Below are 20,936 nucleotides of genomic sequence, written 5' to 3'. Positions count from 1 at the left end.
TGATACAAATGGCAATTTGCATATACTCCAGAATGTTATAAAGAGTGATCAGCTTAACAGCAATTACTTGCAAAGTCAATATTTGCCTAGAAAATGAACTTTATCCCCCAAAACACATTTCAACATCATTGCAGCCCTGCCTTAAATGGACCAGCTAACATTGTTTCAGTGATTGCTCCATTAACACAGGTGTGGGTGTTGATGAGGACGGCTGGAGATCAATCTGTCATGATTAAGTAAGAATGACACCACTGGACACTTTAAAAGGAGGCTGGTGCTTGGCATCATTGTTTCTCTTCTGTTAACCATGGTTATCTCTAAAGAAACACGTGCAGTCATCATTGCACTGCACAAAAATGGCCTAACAGGGAAGAATATCGCAGCTAGAAAGATTGCACCTCAGTCAACAATCTATCGCATCATCAAGAACTTCAAGGAGAGAGGTTCCATTGTTGGCAAAAAGGCTCCAGGGCACCCAAGAAAGACCAGCAAACGCCAGGACCGCCTCTTAAAAGTGTTTCAGCTGCGGGATCGGGCTACCAGCAGTGCAGAGCTTGCTCTGGAATGGCAGCAGGCAGGTGTAAGTGCATCTGCACGCACTGTGAGGCGGAGACTCTTGGAGCAAGGCCTGGTCTCAAGGAGGGCAGCAAAGAAGCCACTTCTCTCCAGAAAAAACATCAGGGACAAACTGATATTCTGCAAAAGGTACAGGGAGTGGACTGCTGAGGACTGGGGTAAAGTCATTTTCTCTGATGAATCCCCTTTTTGATTGTTTGGGACATCTGGAAAACAGCTTATTCGGAGAAGACGAGGTGAGCACTACCACCAGTCTTGTCTCATGCCAACTGTAAAGCATCCTGAAACCATTCCTGTGTGGGGTTGCTTCTCAGCCAAGGGAATCGGCTCTCTCACAGTCTTGCCTAAAAACACAGCCATGAATAAAGAATGGTACTAGAATGTCCTCCAAGATCAACTTCTCCCAACCGTCCAAGAGCAGTTTGGCCATCAACAATGCCTTTTCCAGCATGATGGAGCACCTTGCCATAAAGCAAAGGTGATAACTAAATGGCTCAGGGAACAAAACACAGAATTTTTGGGCCCATGGCCTGGAAACTCCCCAGATCTTAATCCCATTGAGAACTTGTGATCAATCATCAAGAGACGGGTGGACAAACAAAAACCTAGAAATTCTGACTAAATGCAAGCATTGATTGTGCAAGAATGGACTGCTATCAGTCAGGATTTGGTTCAGAAGTTGATTGAGAGCATGCCAGGGAGAATTGCAGAGGTCCTGAAGAAGAAGGGTCAACACTGCAAATATTGCAACGCTGCATTAACTCATTCTAACTGTCAATATAAGCTTTTGTTACTCATAATATGATTGCAGTTATATTTCTGTATGTGACACATCCCACATCCCAGACTTCATATCTGCAGACGAGAAGAGGAAACTCTACATCCTACTGGGAGAAGAAGAGGCCACTGTGGAGATCGCTGCCCAATACGTGTCCAGCTGTCACCAAACAAGAGGAAGATGAGACTCCATGGACTGTAATATTTATCCCAAAACACCCACCCCACCCCACCCCCACCCCCCCATATAGCAGTCACCAACGAAGAGGAAGACGCGACTCCACGGACTGTTATACCCCAAACCAACCGCCCCGCCCCACCCCACCTCCAACCCCCCCCATATAGCAGCCACCAACGAAGAGGAAGATGAGACTCCATGGACTGTTATAACCCAAACCCCCCCATACCCCCCCCCCCCGCCCACTTTACTAGCTTTGGCAATGCCAAATACCTATTTGGACGTGCCAATAAAGCATTTTTGATTTGATTTGATTTGGTTTGACAAAACATCTGACAAACACACAGAAAAACCAGAGGGCAGCAGATCATGTGACACTATAATATTTGTGTCATTCTCAAAACTTTTGCCCATGACTGTAGAATTATATGCAATGGGTCTTGGAATGATTATTGTTAATTCAATATATAGCCATATGGTGGTGATGAGTGTTACTGTATACTGTACTGCAATGTTATAGTATACTGTACATACAATTCAATAAAATGCCCACACATAGACTTGTCCTTACCTTGTCTTGTATTTGGTACATGCTCAATTTCTTACCATTTACTTTCATTTTGTGTAAGGCATGGGCCAGTATATACACTGACATATATGTATAGTATAAGCTTGTGTCTTTCATGTCGTAGGCTGATACAGGAATAAAATGCATCTTGGTGCAGTTTATACCAGGCATTTTATAAGAATACTGATAGAAATAATTTTTACTCTTATCCTTGGTCAGACATCTGAAGACCTTGAAGTAGATTTCCTCCAGCAGTGGGTCATTTGGATGAGTTATTGGGTTCACGTGATAAATAGAATCTTCAACATTACCTATTGTTCTTCTTGGAGGCATAAAAATTATACTGCAGTTAAGAAATTGTCCTACCAAAACATGTCTGGTATCTAAAAGATGCGCCCAGGACTCGTGAAGGATCAGGGTGATATTCTCAATAAGCTTCATAGACTGTCTGATAAAGTTAAAATATTTTATCGAGTAAGGTCCACAGACCACGACAACTTCAGTCGTAGATTTATCGATAACAGATATTTTCTCCATTAAATTATTTTCATTTCCCAGATTAATAACAAACTCGATGCAGATCCCGCTCTTGGCCATCAGTTTCCTCAGCTCTTTTACTCCCATTTCGTTGCTCCCTTCACCTGTTGTAATAATCCCAACCCAGTTCCATCTGCAATCTTGAAAAAACATAACAATAGCATCATATCTATTCCGGTCATCAGGAGTAAACTGATATGATGTTGGATATAAGTCCCTGTCATGTAGGATGGGGTGACTGACACCAAAAATGAGCTGCAGAGACAGAACACATCGGTATTACAGATACAAGTTGTTCTGCTATTACTTGGTTAAGGGAGTATATTTGTACGGTTTGGAGAAAAGGAAAGATTTCAGGCTTTTCCATAATTGCAAACAGCAAGCAATAGAGATGTGCAAACCTCTGAATGCTCATGCTGTTTCGGGCTTGGATGGTTCAATCCAAAGGTTTGTTTTAGGTTTTAAACATAGTGTAGAACACTGTCAGGGCTCCTAGGAACCTATCTATAAAACATAGTGTAGGACACTGTCAGGGCTAATAGGATCCTATCTATAAAACATAGTGTAGGACACTGTCAGGGCTAATAGGAACCTATCTATAAAACATAGTGTAGAACACCGTCAGGGCTCCTAGGAACCTATCTATAAAACATAGTGTAGGACACTGTCAGGGCTAATAGGAACCTATCTATAAAACATAGTGTAGAACACCGTCAGGGCTCCTAGGAACCTATCTATAAAACATAGTGTAGGACACTGTCAGGGCTAATAGGATCCTATCTATAAAACATAGTGTAGGACACTGTCAGGGCTAATAGGAACCTATCTATAAAACATAGTGTATGACACTGTCAGGGCTCCTAGGAACCTATCTATAAAACATAGTGTAGAACACTGTCAGGGCTCCTAGGAACCTATCTATAAAACATAGTGTAGGACACTGTCACGGCTAATAGGATCCTATCTATAAAACATAGTGTAGAGTACTCTTAGGAACCTATCTATAAACCATAGTGCAATTTTGAAATTGATTTTAACTAATTGAAATTAGTTAAAGAAAGACATAATTGTCTGGAGACAATTTCTTTGTCACCAGACCTAAATGCCATCTTTATCTCCTTGAGAAGAGCTTTTATATCAGGGTTATTACATGGTTTGCTGTTAGAGAAGCACCTCACTGTGATGTTGTTATAAGTAAGTTCTGTATGTTCTGTTCTGCTTACTTATTCTGCTTTGTCTGCCTAGCAACAGTGAGGTAGTAAGGGAGGAGGAGCTGAGCTTAGGGGGAGGAGTTGTTAGACAGGGAGCCATGATGGAGCATGGAATAAAGTGTTCTGATCTACAAGAGTAACCATCTCATAGTGGACTTATTCCAGAAGACCTGCATCCTCACTACAACACTACACTCACCACTTTTGTGGGTACTGTGTTGTTCACACAAAAATTAATGCAGTCTCATATGCAGTGTGTAAGACCTTCCATTTCCTCCTCATAGGAACTCTCTAGTTATTCACACTCCTAGGACCATATCCTCACTATGCGGGTGACAGCTGGTTCTCTATGCACAAGTGGCTTGTAGACAGGACAAAGATGCACCAGGTTGTGATCCGATCTTCTCAGGGGCGGTGGGGTTGATGAGATATATGCCTCCCTTACACTGGCAAACAGCAAGTCCATTGTTTTGTTGTCTCTTGTGTGGCAGGTTACATACTGTGTGAAACCTGGAATAGTGGATGATGGAGAGACATAGTTGAAATCTCCAGATACAAGAAGGAGGGCCTGAGGTGTAACAACTGCAACTGGCTTACTGCTGCTTATAGGAACTCACTGACAGCTTTAGTTTTCACAGAGGGGGAACATATGCAGCTATCATGATGACATGTGATAGTTCCCTTGGTAAGTAGAAAGGTCTCATGCTCACAGCTAATAGTTCAATATCCTAACAGTAAGTTTGCTCTTTAATCACAATGTGCCTAGAGTTACACCATCTATCATTCACAAATATCGCCAGCCCTCCTCCATTCCTCTTACCCCTCTCCCTATACACCCAAAAGAGTTTAACCCCTTCCCGCCGATGGCATGTTTTGATTTTCGTTTTTCGTTTTTGACTCCCCTCCTTCTAAACCCCATAACTTTTTTATTTCTCCGCTCCCAGAGTCATATGAGGTCTTAATTTTTGCGGGACAATTTTTTCTTCATGATGCCACCATTAATTATTCTATATAATGTACTGGGAAGCAGGAAAAAAATTCAGAATGGGGTGGATTTGAAGAAAAAATGCATTTCTGCGACTTTCTTACGGGCTTTGGTTTTACGGCGTTCACTGTGCAGCCAAAATAACATGTCCCCTATATTCTGTGTTTCGGTACGGTTCCAGGGATACCACATTTCTATGGTTTTATTTACATTTTGACCCCTAAAAAAAATTCCAAAACGGTGTTAAAAAATTTTTTTTCTAAAAGTCGCCATATTCCGACGGCCGTAACTTTTTTATACATAGGTGTACGGGGATGCATAGGGCGTCTTTTTTTGCGGGGCCGGGTGTACTTTTTAGTTCTACCATTTTCGGGAAATGTTATTGCTTTGATCACTTTTTATTCAAATTTTTATCAGAATTAAAACAGTGAAAAAACGGCGGTTTGGCACTTTTGACTATTTTTCCTGCTACGGCGTTTACCGAACAGGAAAAATATTTTTATAGATTTGTAGAGCGGGCGATTTCGGACACGGAGATACCTAACATGTATATGTTTCACAGTTTTTAACTACTTTTATATGTGTTCTAGGGAAAGGGGGGTGATTTGAACTTTTAATACTTTTTATATTTTTTTATATTTTTTTTACTTTTTTTTTATTTATTTTTTTGCATTTATTAGACCCCCTAGGGGTGTTGAACCCCAGGGGGTCTGATCACTAATGCAATGCATTACAATGCTAATGCATTGCACATGCATTGCAAAAAATCATCCTCTCTTTTGTAGGCTGTATACACCAGCCTGCAAAAGAGAGAATTTGCAGACCGGCTGGGAGCCCTTAACAAGGCTCCCGGCTGTCATGGCAACGGGGGGTCGGCCCTGGAGCATGCTCCAGGAGCCGGCGATCCTTGCCAAAATGGCGGCGCCCATGCGCCGCCGGGAAGATGGCGCCTCCGGCGCCTTTGACAGCAGCGCCGGAGGGGTTAATGCCTCCGATCGGTCCGGGGACCGATCGGAGGCATTAGAGCCGGTTGTCTACTGCTTAAAGCAGTAGACACCCGGCGGCTATGACGGCCGCCCGTCTCCCGGGCGGTCGCCATAGTTACAGACCCGACACGCGCCGTACTATTACGGCGCATGTCGGGAAGGGGTTAAAGCCATTAAAGGAGACAAGAGTGTCTGGAGCAACTTCAGTAAGCCAAGTCTCTGTAAACAGCATCATGCTGCACTCACAAAATTTCTGATGATGCCTTGTCAGCACCACCAGTTCATCCATCTTATTCACAATAGATCTCACATTGTCTTTAATGATGGAGGGTAAAACAGGTCTATACCATCTCTTTCTAGTCCCCCAAAGGACTCCAGCTCTACAACCTCTTCACTTTTCCTTCCTTATTTCCTAGGAGATGTTTTTTCTAGTAGCATGCAGTCCTGCTGTGTCCTTGAGCTGCAGCAGCTCTCACCAGGAGTAGATAAAAGAATACTGGCTACATGCAGGATCTCCAGACACTTAGTGAGATCAAGCGTAGAGAAGTACCGGGCCCCTCCCAGCCTCTCAATAAGTTTAAATACGTAGAAATTTACATGGCTTGAAAAAGCACTGCTCTGCACGAAACGGCTGTCGCCTTTTTCCATCGATGCCTTGATGTATGGTCGATCTCTCCTAAGATGTTTTTATAAAATGAATAAAGAATTGTTTTTTTAAAGAAAAGGTGCCTAGGTGAGTGCCCCCATTGTTTATTTTTTCTACGTATTTAAACTTATTGAGCGGCTGGGAGGGGCCCGGTACTTCTCTACGCTTGATCTCACTAAGTGATATTGTCAGATACCCCTGACAGATAACGCCAAAGAAAAGACTGCCTTTATCACCCCTGAGGTACTTTTTCACTATGTCGTGTTACCGTTCGGGCTCCATGGGGCCCCAGCTACATTCCAACAGTTAATGGACATAGTGTTCAAACCTCATAGAAAATACGCCTCAGCCTATCTGGATGACATCATCATTTTCAGCAATGACTGGGAGAGTCATTTGGCCAAGGTACGAGCTGTAGTGGATTCGCTGAGAGCAGCCGGCATGACTGCCAACCCCAAGAAGTGTGCTTTGGGGATGGAGGAGACACGCTATTTGGGGTATGTGATTGGCCGTGATATAATCAAACCCCAGGTCAACAAGGTCGATGCTATAAGGGAATTGCCTCGACCTCTGAACACCAAACAAGTTCAAGGTCATTCCTGGGCATAGTTGGGTATTATAGGTGGTTTATAACCAACTTTACCACAGTATCTGCTCCCCTGACAGACCTTCTAAACGGTAAAAAGTCCGTTATGGTGCAGTGGAATGACCAGGCCGAAAGTGCTTTTCAGGCGCTAAAGGTGGCCTTGTGTGGATCTCCTGTCCTCATTACGCCCAACTTTAGGAGGGAGTTTGTGATCCAGATGGATGGATCAGATGTAGGGCTGGGAGGTGTCCTGTCTCAGGAGGTGAATGGAGAATAACATCCGGTCACCTACCTGAGCAGGAAACTCACACCAGCAGAAAAAAACTACAGCATAGTGGAGAAGGAGTGCCTGGACATAAAATGGGCATTAGAGGCCTGAGGTACTACTTGCTGGGGAGACAGTTCCGGTTAGTGACCGACCACTCGCCCCTCACTTGGATGAGCAGGACCAAGGACAAGAATGCCAGGGTGACCAGGTGGTTCTTTTCACTTCAGAACTTTATATTCACAGTGGAGCACAGAGCCGGGAAACTGCAAGGCAATGCGGATGCCTTGTCCCGGGCTTATTGTTTGGTGTCTGGAGTTCCCCCCGAGGGGTCAGAACTGAGGGGGGGGGGGGGGTATGTGAGAGAGTGAAGGGTGTGGTCTGGGAAAACAGGTATATTCCAGCCATGCACCTAAAGGGTGTATGGTAAAGACCCACACCAGGGAGGTCAGCTGACTAAGGCCTGATAATAGTCTGTGTGTGAGGACTAGGTGTGGCACCACACAGACCTGTTGTTACGGTTCTGTGTATATATATATATATATATATATATATTTATTTTTTTTTAAACAGACCCGCTAGTCTGCAAGACACTGCAGACGAGGTCCACAGGCCCAATGATGGGCGGCTGTATGTCTGAACTCAAAAGGAACTCAATGTGAACTTCTGCCAAGGACTGCAGTGTGAAACTTAATGTGCATAACTGTAGAACACTACAGTGGTACTTAATGTGCATTACTGCAGCGATACTAGTGTGAACAGCTGCCAAGATACTGCAGCGCATACTAAGTGTGAATTACTGAAAACACTGCAGAAGTACTCTAATATGAACTGTGTGCACTGTGTGATACTTAATGTGAACAGGGTGCAAATAACCTGCCAGTTTAGCTCACTGGCCAGGTGCACCAGTACAAGTGGAACACACACATGGATGCCTAGGGTTAAACACTCACCCCAGGCCAGCAGACACAGACACACTTACCCCTGCCACAGCTAGGGGCCACCACGGAAGTTTTAGGACATGCTCCGCACACAGCTTGGAGCCATAAACACTCATGCTCCTGCACACAGCTGGGAGCCATACGTGAAGTCAGACAGTACCATAGGCTATCTCAGTGACCATACCTGCCGCAGATCTACAGGCTGGAACGGCATCTACCGCTCCCAGCCCTTGCGTCGATCTAGCGGTTCAGGATTTACAGGTCCTAACTAACAGCACCCAGGAGAAGCAGAGGAACCCCACACAGAGGCCTAGTCTGAAAGCTGCCTGTAATGCTGGAGCCTATCCCTGACACTACTGTCTTTCAAAAACACTCCGTGGACTTTGGAGTTTTTAGTCAAAGTGTGAGCCCCCGGCCGGCGTCGGCTCACACTATTTAAAGGGAAGTCCCCGCCCAGTAGAGGCGGTGGGGATGATCTCACCGCTCATGCCCAGTAGCGGAGAAATGGCACTTAGTTCTTTGAGCAGCTCCAATAGGTCTGAGCATGGGCGGTCAAAAGCTGGACCTGGACTGGCCCGCAGGTGGCGATGTGATGAAAACCTGCGGGATCCAATCCTAACACCTGTCCAGACCAAATCTACAGAGCAGGTACCCGTTGCACCCATTGTTGTTGCCAAGGTGGGAGTCTATATATATGACAATTAAAACCAGATAGCATAGCATGATCCATGTTTTTAAATGTGTTCTATTTTCTATATATATATATATATATATATATATATATATATATATATATATATATATGGTTAAAACTATTAATTACTGTATGTTATTAAGTGCTGTTAACATACAGAGTTCATTGGATTATATGACACATTTTCTAGGCATACTTTGAGACCTGTGCAGAGGTCACCGTGCAGGGATGTGGAGGAGGTGAGTTGTGGTCATCACCTACTGGGAATTGTGTAGTTATATATATGTGATAGCAATCATTGCAAACCTGCCTATGATGATAATAAGATTGCTGCTTAAAAGTAATCTCGACAAATCAGGAAGGAAAAATGCAAGATTTTGTAATTATTTGATAATACACTCTCTACCAATAAGTATTTGGACATCTGTAGTAGAATACAAAACATCATTTATTCATACTCACTAGTTGTTAGAGCCTCCACGAGCGACAATTACAGCCTCATCCCTCCGGGGCTTTCCACAAGTCCTTGTATGACGGCTAGTGGTATTTTATTTCATTCGGCTTGGAGAAGACAGGTAAGTTCTTTCACCAATTTTGGACAGCTGCAGTTTCTGCCAACTCGGGGCATATTCCAACAATCACCATTTCAACTTCAACTTCCACTTTGTAATCACCTAGGCCACTGTTGATTTTGGGTAATCCAGTTCGCTTGCTATGTCCCTTAAGGATTGACCATTTCTGTGGTGCCCCATAAGTACCCCTTTCTCGAAATGAGACCACTCTACATTTCGTGGAATCTTGCATGTGAATAATGCCAATGCTGTTTCCTACACAATATTTAACGGCAGAAGGCGGGACGTACATCACAACCGCAGATATCTTCATTTGCATTTTCATGGGTGTCCAAATACTTATTAGTAGACAGTGTATAGATAGTGAGACACAGAAATGTCTTATGAAATATGCATAACATGAAAACCTGATTTATAATATAAGTGAGCTGTACTGAAAGGTTCTACATGACGCTATATAGTTATCACTCACCTGTGTGTACTTGTATAGGTTGAATAAAGGGATCATGGTGTGACTTGTATGATAGTTAGAATCGACCACAAAAGCCGCCACTTCACCGTGATCTCCACAGAAGTAATTTGGAGCCGCCATGTTTCTTCCTGACAGGATCCTGAAGAAGGCATGGGCGGTTTTCAGCGAGTTCCCACATGTATCCACTATATGATACCCCAGGGTGATATTGGGCAGGAGGTCGGGGTCATTATTAATCTCATCAACGGCAAAGATGAAGGACAAGACACTTCTGTATTTCTCAACCTGAACACTGGAAACATTTTCAATGAAAAAAGAAATAATCAGAAAACAAGATCTAACATGAAAGCTTGCATCAATGGAAATCTTCAAGCGGAATCTGGATAAACATATAGCTGGGATGATTTAGGAAAACCTGCACTCGCAGGGGGTTGGACCCGATGGCCCTTGAGGTCCCTTCCAACTCTACCAAAAGTAAAGTAAAGTAAAGATGGTCATTGATTTACTATGTACAGTATATGGATGGAGAGAGGTCTATAGCGTACCTTCTGGAGTCACTACTTACCACAGACCGTACACCCAAGACAAGATGAACAGTGTAAATAAAAAAAATAAATGGAAAAATCAATTAAAAAACATATAAATGTTAATTTTTGTTTATTGCAAAAAAAAAAAAATCAAAATTGGATGAAAAAAAATACATATAAAAAATAAAGTTTTCCCTACAAAATAACAAGCCCTGATGTAACTCCATTAGTCATGGTTCTCAGAATATGGCGACACAATACACATAATATCTTTTAACCCCTTAAAAACATCCAATTTTTGTTTTGCATATCCGTTTTTTCCTCCTCAACTTCCAAGAGCCATTTGTTTTGGGTTTTTTTGTGTTTTTTTCAGTTCACAGACTCACAGGATGACTTATTGTTTGCAGGACAAATGAAATTTTTTAATAGCTCCGTTCAATATCCTGTATAATGTACTGGGAAGCTGGAAAAAAATTCAGAAAGAAGTGGAATTTCAAAAAAAATAAATAAATTAGCTCCAATTTCATATGAGTTTCAGTTCACTGTGGGGTAAAATTGTGGGGTAAAATTGACGTTACCTGTATTCTGTGGGTCAGTCCAAACATGGCAATACCAAATTCATATAATATTTGTAATGTTTTGATACCTTTTTAAAACATTAAAACTTTGCAATATATATATATATATATATATATATATATATATATATATATATATATATATATATATATATATATATATATATATATATATATATAAAGATTGTGTTGCCCAATTCTCACATCTGCAACTTTCACTAATTTACAAGTATGGAACTGAGAACAAGATGATGTTTTGGGTTTTCTATACCATTTGGGAAAGAAAAAAATTCCTTGTACCGTGTTAGCCAGTGGATTTTAGATTTTTTTGATTTTAGATGGTTGTCTTTTTGCAGTAGTGGATGTAATTTGTGTGTAATTCCTCTAAGCATCTCCAGGTGGGGGTTATATGTGACAACCAGGGGCACCCATCCAAGAACAGTTGAAAACCAAATTAACAGGTCCACGAGAATACCAAGATCGGAGTTATTAGAATACAATACCAAACAGGAGAACAATCGGGTGCCCCTGGTTGTCACATATAACCCCCACCTGGAGATGCTGAGAGGAATTACACACAAACTACATCCACTACTGCAAAAAGACAACCATCTAAAATCCATATTTCCAGATCCCCTTCTCCTGTGCTACAGACAGACACCAAACCTCAGGAATATGGTTGTCAGCAGCTCATTGTCACCTTCAACTAACACAGGAACATTTCCATGTGGACAGAAGAGGTGCAAAACCTGCCCGCACATACTGACCACGGATAAAATAAAGATCCCGAACTCTGATCGACACTACAAGATCCCAGGTAACTTCACCTGCAGCACACCTAATGTAGTGTATTTGATATTGTGTACTAAGTGTGTCCTGAGGGCCTGTATGTAGGTGAGACAGGACAGTTACTTAGGATGAGGATGAACTCACACAGACATACGATTAGAGAACAGAGAATAGACCTCCCTGTGCCAAAACACTTCTGCAATGAAAATCATAATATGACCCAAGATATGAAGATCCTGGTACTAAGAGGGAATTTTAGGAACAAAAAAGATCGCCGCATATGGGAGTTTAAACTTATGATGACTTTCAACACTCTCCAAAAGGGGTTAAATCAGGCCCAGGGTTTTATGACCTTTTATAACCACTAGACACCATGTCACTGATCAAAGAAGCTACAAACCCAGAGAACTTTCCTGTGAACTGATATGTATGTTGTTTTAAACTGTTTATTTACATTGTGTTCTGTTCTCCATCTATTTTGCATCTAACACTCCATTTCTCTGTGTATATATATACAGTCCTATGAAAAAGTTTGGGCACCCCTATTAATCTTAATCATTTTTAGTTCTAAATATTTTGGTGTTTGCAACAGCCATTTCAGTTTGTTATATCTAATAACTGATGGACACAGTAATATTTCAGGATTGAAATGAGGTTTATTGTACTAACAGAAAATGCGCAATATGCATTAAACCAAAATTTGACCGGTGCAAAAATATGGGCACCTCAACAGAAAAGTGACATTAATATTTAGTACATCCTCCTTTTGCAAAGATAACAGCCTCTAGTTGCTTCCTGTAGCTTTTAATCAGTTCCTGGATCCTGGATGAAGGTATTTTGGACCATTTCTTTCTACAAAACAATTCAAGTTCAGTTAAGTTTGATGGTCGCCGAACATGGACAGCCCGCTCTCAAATGATCTGAAAACAAAGATTGTTCAACATAGTTGTTCAGGGGAAGGATACAAAACGTTGTCTCAGAGATTTAACCTGTCAGTTTCCACTGTGAGGAACATAGTAAGGAAATGGAAGACCACAGGGACAGTTCTTGTTAAGCCCAGAAGTGGCAGGCCAAGAAAAATATCAGAAAGGCAGAGAAGAAGAATGGTGAGAACAGTCAAGGACAATCCACAGACCACCTCCAAAGAGCTGCAGCATCATCTTGCTGCAGATGGTGTCACCGTGCATCGGTCAGCAATACAGCGCACTTTGCACAAATAGAAGCTGTATGGGAGAGTGATGAGAAAGAAGCCGTTTCTGCACGTACGCCACAAATAGAGTTGCCTGAGGTATGAAAAAGCACATTTGGACAAGGCAGCTTCATTTTGGAAACAAAAATTGAGTTGTTTGGTTATAAAAAAAGGCGTTATGCATGGCGTCCAAAAAGAAACAGCATTCCAAGAAAAACACATGCTACCCACTGTAAAATTTGGTGGAGGTTCCATCATGCTTTGGGGCTGTGTGGCCAATGCCGGCATCGGGAATCTTGTTAAAGTTGAGAGTCGCATGGATTCCACTCAGTATCAGCAGATTCTTGAGAATAATGTTCAAGAATCAGTGACGAAGTTGAAGTTACGCCGGGGATGGATATTTCAGCAAGACAATGATCCAAAACACCGCTCCAAATCCTCAGGCATTCATGCAGAGGAACAATTACAATGTTCTGGAATGGCCATCCCAGTCCCCAGACCTGAATATCATTGAACATCTGTGGGATGATTTGAAGCGGGCTGTCCATGCTCGGCGACCATCTAACTTAACTGAACTTGAATTGTTTGTCCAAAATACCTTTATCCAGGATCCAGGAACTGATTAAAAGCTACAGGAAGCGACTAGAGGCTGTTATCTTTGCAAAAGGAGGATCTACTAAATATTAATGTCACTTTTCTGTTGAGGTGCCCATACTTTTGCACCGGTCAAATTTTGGTTTAATGCATATTGCACATTTTCTGTTAGTACAATAAACCTCATTTCAATCCTGAAATATTACTGTGTCCATCAGTTATTAGATATATCAAACTGAAATGGCTGTTATAAACACCAAAATATTTAGAACTAAAAATTATTAAGATTAATAGGGGTGCCCAAACTTTTTCATAGGACTGTATATGCCTACCTTCAGAAATTGTGTTATACTATCCTGATGAAGGGACCTTTATAGAGTCTCAAAAGCTCGATATGTCATCCAAAAACTTTTTAAGTTACCCATTAAAAAAGCTATCAACTACTGAGGACTTTTCTCAAAAATTTCTTTCATTTCATACCATTTGGGGAAAGATCTGATGGTTTGATCATTTTTTGTTCAATCTTTTTTAGGTGTTGATAAAGAAATCGCCATCTAGCTATTTTGTTTTTTTTTCCCCTGCTACGCTATTCACCATATGGGATAAATATTTTAATAATTGGGCACTTTTGAGTAAGCGGACGTCTAAAGTGTTTATGTTACTTGCAGGTGGATTTAGATGCAGATTTACCTCAGACTTACTGTGAACTTTTCCCTGAACAAAGGAGGAAATCCTCAATAAGCCCACTCCAAATCCGCATTGTCCCGATATCCTCTCTGTATCAGTCCCTCACAGGATTCCAGATCTTTCATTACTGTCTTTCATTATGCTTATTGCCAGTGGATAAAAATCAGACCATGGTCATGTGATGGAACCGAGGTGAACAACTCGCTACAATCACAGCACAGTAATATGGTGAAGAGGTGTCACCTGTGTCCATCACATGACCACGGACTGTACATCACATCACATGACCACAGACTCTACATCACATCACATGACCACAGACTGTATATCACATGACCTTGGTCTGATTTTTATCCACTGGAAGTAAATTATAAATGGCAACAAGTAAAGTTGTAGAAAAATGAAGAATTGATAAAGAAAGGTGGAAAATTGCAAAAATGTATAACATTTTTTATTATACAACCAATATTATTTATTTGCTGACAACTCCTTTAACTTCAGCATGTAATACACATGGACTATGCAGTAGAATTGTAGATGCCATAAAACTGCCCCAATCCATTATTACTATTCCTGCCGCGTGTCCTCTCTATAGTGAATGGTTTGTCACTCCGGCAATTCATGTAACTTTACAAAAAGTAATGTCAGTGATGGGGAATGATATACTCACTATATACAGTATATAGAAAGTAATGTCAGTGATGGGGAATGATATACTCACTATATACAGTATACAAAAAGTAATGTCAGTGATGGGGAATGATATACTCACTATATACAGTATATAGAAAGCAGTGTCAGTGATGGGGAATGATATACTCACTATATACAGTATATAGAAAGCAGTGTCATGAGTCTTAAGGACAAAAAAAATGCAAAGAAAGCACTCATCAGAGCCCATGCTGAGACCCTGTTTTCTGATTACACAACAAACCATAGAATGACCAACCTTATTATGCACACCAATTATACAGGAGCCTGGCATAATGCAATATGTGGCTACTATAGACAATGCACAGCAACAGAAGATGCGGCTACAGGCAAAATAACAATCAGAATTAAAAACCCACAAGGGTCTGGCGAAGTGATTCTCACAACATCGATATTTATTAATGGGACTTTAATGATTCAAGGGAAAGAGGACAACCTTCAGCAGTGTATAGAAAAATTCCCGGAGATCAAGAACCTGGCACAACTAAACAAAGAGGGGACAGATACAGGACCACCCACTAACCCCGACTCAGGAGAGTTACCTGTAACCTCCCCCAACCCAAGGAAGCCATCCATAACCACCAGCACACAGACACAAGCCAGCAAGCCCTCCCCCGCTCCCTCACACATCTCACTGGAGTCCCTCACAGAGATTGTATCACGGCTGGAGAGAGACTTTACTATTCATAAACAGAACTGTCAGAGAAATTGTAATGGCAACGACACACACACCCAAACAGCCACAGAACTGCCTAGCATAAATGGAGACACAATAGAAGAAGCCATTCACAGACTTCTCCTGGAAAATGAAAATCTGAAAGAAGAGATAGCAGCCTGTCACCAGGAGAATTCAAAACTGTGGGATAAAATGACACAGTGCCTACAGGAAATCACAGATCTGAAGAAAGAGTTAACAGGCCTGAAACTACAGACACAAGAGATAAGATCTAAGAAAGAGGGGGAGGAAAACAGAACAGACTCTGATCAAGGTATCAATAAACCAGAAATGCCTCACACATCACAAGAAAAATCAGAACTGCCCAAAACCTCAGAAATAGAGGCAGGGCAAACCCAAACAACGAAAACCTTAAACCCAGATATAGTCCTGATCATAGACTCCAATGGCAAGTACATTAATACAAGAAAGCTATTCCCATGGCAAAGAGTCAAGAAAATCCACAGCCCAACTATTGAAAAAGCCAATACCATCATCTGCAAGCCTTTCTTCACCACCCCGAAACACATTGTCATACACACAGGCACAGAAGATCTCACTGACCAGCACCAACAGATAGCGGGCCAACTGGTCCAACTAGCAGAGAAAGCAAAGCAACAGTTCCTACACTGTAGTATCATCCTGTCATCTCTGCTCCCACGAGAAGACATCTCTGAAACTACCATCATGAGGATCAACAAAGAGCTGGCGACCAGAATCAGACAAACATAGACATCACCCTGGCACAACACCGCTCCATAGACAAGCGTCACCTATATAATAACAAACACCTCAATAAACATGGCGTCAGCCTACTAGCGAAGGAATTCAAAGACTTAGTGCTCAACAGAGATTCTGGGCCTAGACGCCAAACGAGACAAAGACTCATGGAAATACCCGACAACTGCCAATATACAAGACAAAACCCCCCAAAGAGGCCACCTAGCAAGAAAAAGCCAACCAGAGCAACCCAGAGCACTGACATAGAGACAATAAAGAGAATAGAGAGACTGCAATCACTACAATGACCACAACAGTGACACACACGAACCAATACCTTGCCACACTGCTATCAACCAAAAATCCAGCCCATCCTCTGCAGGACAGCTCATTACAAGGTTTACCCACCAAAGATGATACCACTGACTATCAGTAGTTGGAACATACAAGGTCTGAACGCCTCAGCCTTTGGATCTAAACCAAAAGATCCAGACTTTATAGACAGACTAAAAAACATAGACATCCAAATCCTCCTAGAGACATGGACCCGAGCAGAAGATGAGTCCCTAATGCCAAAGGGCTACAAGGAATTCTCTGTGCCAACCCAGAAAATAAGACCACCAAACAAGGCCGCCACTCAGGAGGCATACTAATATCGTTTAAGGAAGAGCTCAAAGAACACGTAAAAGCTACCAAACGTGGAACTAATCACATATGGATAAAAATAAGCAGCTCCATCCTCAGCGGCCAGCAGGACATCTATCTCTGTGCAGTATATATCCCCCCACCAGGGTCCCCCTACCACGACCCCGACACTTACCGGATCCTACAAAGGGAAGCCGCCCATTTCCAACCCAAAGGCAGAGTACTAATATGCGGAGACCTCATTGCAAGGACAGGCACAGAGATAGACTACCTGCCCCCTGACGACAACCCACATATGCACGGTAGTGAGTTCCACCACCCAGAACCCACACAGACAAGAAGAAACAACCAAGACAGAATTGTCAACAAGAGCGAGAGACAACTGCTGAACATGTGCCGAAGCCTAGGACTGTACATAATAAACGGACGTACCACAGGCGATCCCAGAGGACGCTTCACACTAAACTCCCAAGTGGGCAACAGCGTGGTGGACTATGCCATTACAGACGCAGACCTGTCAGACATTGAAGACTTCACAATCGCACCTGACTCCCATCGACCACAACCAGATGCTACTATACATGAGAACCATGAACAAAACACCCACACATGAGCCCCAACAGTCCGGCCTCTACAACCTACCAAGACATTTCAAATGGGCCAACAACCAGGCCATAGAATATACCAACGCAACCAACCGACCCGAAATCAAGACACTACTCACAAACTTCCATACAAGCACCTATCAGCCAGACCAAAAGGGAGACACCAGAGCTGTGTAGGATCTCAAGTACATCCTACAGACCACAGCAGAACTAGCAGGCCTGAAATGAACCAAACCAATAAGACAAACCAACAAACAGTCCCACAAATGGTTCGACAGCGACTGCAGAGCACTACGCCGTACCCCAAGAACAGCCTCCAACCAAAAACACAGGGACCCAAACAAGGAGGTGAGGGAAGCCTCCAACAATCTATGGAAGCAATACAAAGGCACCCTCAGAGAGAAGAAACAGAGGTACCTCTCCCACAAAATAGAGCAACTAGAGGACTCCCTCCAGGACAGCTCATTCTGGGAGACCTGGCACCACATGGGCACAAAACCCAAGAAAAACTCTCTCCACATCCAAAATGGCAATATCTGGCCCAACTACTTCAGAGGTCTCTACAAAAACATCCCAGAAGAAGAACTAACTCCAGAACAGCAACAGATAACCACCAAACTGAGGGACATGGAGAAAGTCATCAAAGACTTCCAGAACCCTCTGGACTTGCCAATCACCATAAAAGATATACAGGAAAGAATTGCCCTGCTGAAAGGCAAAAAGGCCAGTGGCCCTGACGGCATCCTACCAGAGATGATCAAATACAGCCCTCCAGCAATACATGCGGCACTGGCAAAGCTATTCACCCTCGTGCTCAATGCTGGACACTTCCCCGAAGACTGGAACAAAGGGCTCATAACCCCCATCTACAAGAATGGGGACCAATATGACCCCAACAACTACAGAGGGATCTGCGTCAGCAGCACGCTGGGGAAACTGTTCAACAGCATCATCAATAACAGAATCCTCACCTTACTCACACAATACGGGGTCCTCAGCAAGAGCCAGGAAGGGTTCATGCCAAACCACCGCACCACAGACCATATCTACACCCTGCACAGCCTCATCAAGACGCACGTCCACAACACCAGAAGAGGCAAGATATTCGCCGGCTTCGTAGATTTTAAGAAGGCATTCGACTCAGTATGGCACCCAGGCCTGCTCCTAAAACTCCTAGAGAGTGGAATAGGAGGAAGAACGTACGACTTCATCAAGAGCTCCTACACCGGAAACCAGTGCAATGTGAAGGTGAATGGGAAAAGTACAGCATACTTCAACAGGCCCGAGGGGTCAGACAAGGTTGTAGCCTGAGCCCAACGCTCTTCAACATCTATATCAATGAACTAGTTACAGCCCTGGAGGCCTCACCAACCCCAAGCCTCACCCTGAACGACCGGGAGGTGAAGTTCCTGCTATACGCTGATGACCTCCTACTCCTGACCCCACCGAGAAAGACTTCCAAGAAAGCCTGTAAGGGCTGGAAAAATTCAGCACCACATGGGCCCTACCCATCAACCAGAAGAAGACCAAAGTCATGGTATTTCAGAAGAAGGGCCACAATAAAGCCTCCACCCCACAATTCACACTGAACGGCTCCACACTGGAGAAAACCAACAGCTACACCTACCTGGGGCTGGAGCTCAGCCAATCAGGAAGCTTCAAAGCAGCAATAGAAACCCTGAAAGAAAAAGCCTGCAGAACCTTCTACGCCATCAGAAGACAACTGTACTACCTCAAACCACCGGTGAGGGTCTGGCTGAAGATATTTGACACAGTCATCTCCCCGATCCTTCTCTATGGCAGCGAGGTTTGGGGCCCAACCACCTACCCAGACCAGTCAAAGTGGGATTCCAGCCCAACAGAGAACTTCCACATGGAGTTCTGCAAATACCTGCTCCATGTCCATCGCAACACCTCCAACATGGCCTGCAGGGCAGAGCTAGGCAGATTCCCCCTATGGCTCACCATACAGAAGAGGGCACTAGCTTTCCAGGCACACATACAGGGGAGCAAGCCCGATTCCTACCACCACCAAGCATGGCTAAGCCACCTGAGCAAACCAGACACCCCCCAACCAAACAGCAGCCAACCACCAAACGAAAAACACCAACAGATGATAACCAAGACCGAAATAAAGGCAACCACAGAGGAAAACAGAGAGCGGTACATTGAAGAATGGAGAAACTAAATAAATAACTCCAAGAAACTCACCGTGTACCAATCCCTACAAAGTGACTACACCATGGCCACCTACCTGGAGAGAATACGCCACCCCAAACACAGACAGACCCTGAGCCGGTATAGACTGAGCGCCCACAACCTAGAGATAGAGACGGGGCGATACAGGCAGACGTACAAGCCACGGGAGAACAGACTGTGCCAGCACTGTGACCAGGGGGCCCTAGAAGATGAGACCCACTTCCTGCTACACTGCACCAAATACTCAGCTGTGAGGGCCGTCTACTACCAAAGACTCTCTGCCCACATCCCAGACTTCATATCTGTAGATGAGAAGAGGAAACTCTACATCCTACTGGGAGAAGAAGAGGCCACTGTGGAGATCGCTGCCCAATACGTGTCCAGCTGTCACCAAACAAGAAGATGAGACACATGGACTGTTATACCCCAAACCACCCACCCCACCCCCCCATACCCACCACTCACCCACCCGAATCCAAGCCCCCTACCCCCCCCCCCCCCCCCCCCACACACACACACACACACACTTTATTAGCTTTGGCAATGCCAAATATCTATTCGGACGTGCCAATAAAGCTTGTTTGATTTGATTCAGTGTCAGTGATGGGGAATGGTATACTCACTGTATACAGTATATAGAAAGTAATGTCAGTGATGGGGAATGATATACTCACTGTATACAGTATATAGAAAGTAATGTCAGTGATGGGGAATGATATACTCACTGTATACAGTATATAGAAAGTAATGTCAGTGATGGGGAATGATATACTCACTATATACAGTATATAGAATGTAGTGTCAGTGATGGGGAATGATATACTCACTATATACCGTATATAGAAAGTAATGTCAGTGATGGGGAATGATATACTCACTATATACCGTATATATAAAGTAATGTCAGTGATGGGGAATGATATACTCACTGTATACAGTATATAGAAAGCAATGTCAGTGATGGGGAATGATATACTCACTGT

General features: G+C 43.2%; 1 protein-coding gene across 1 annotated transcript in view; it reads right to left on the bottom strand.

The window, feature by feature from the left end:
• Positions 1 to 14,431, bottom strand: part of LOC142203271 (vomeronasal type-2 receptor 26-like) — a 39,511-nt gene extending 25,080 nt beyond the window's left edge. Inside the window, exons 1-3 of the mRNA XM_075274286.1 lie at positions 14,373 to 14,431; positions 9,995 to 10,286; positions 2,103 to 2,891 (exon numbers count right to left, since the gene is read on the bottom strand). Of these exons, the coding sequence (XP_075130387.1) occupies positions 2,103 to 2,891; positions 9,995 to 10,286; positions 14,373 to 14,431 (1,140 nt within the window). The remainder of the gene's footprint in view (positions 1 to 2,102; positions 2,892 to 9,994; positions 10,287 to 14,372) is intronic.
• Positions 14,432 to 20,936: the final 6,505 nt, after the last annotated feature.

The sequence above is a fragment of the Leptodactylus fuscus genome, chromosome 1, assembly GCF_031893055.1.
Source record: "Leptodactylus fuscus isolate aLepFus1 chromosome 1, aLepFus1.hap2, whole genome shotgun sequence".
NCBI classification, from domain to species: domain Eukaryota; kingdom Metazoa; phylum Chordata; class Amphibia; order Anura; family Leptodactylidae; genus Leptodactylus; species Leptodactylus fuscus.
Note: the sequence above shows the minus strand (reverse complement) of the source record. Positions and strands in the feature narration are given on the sequence as shown.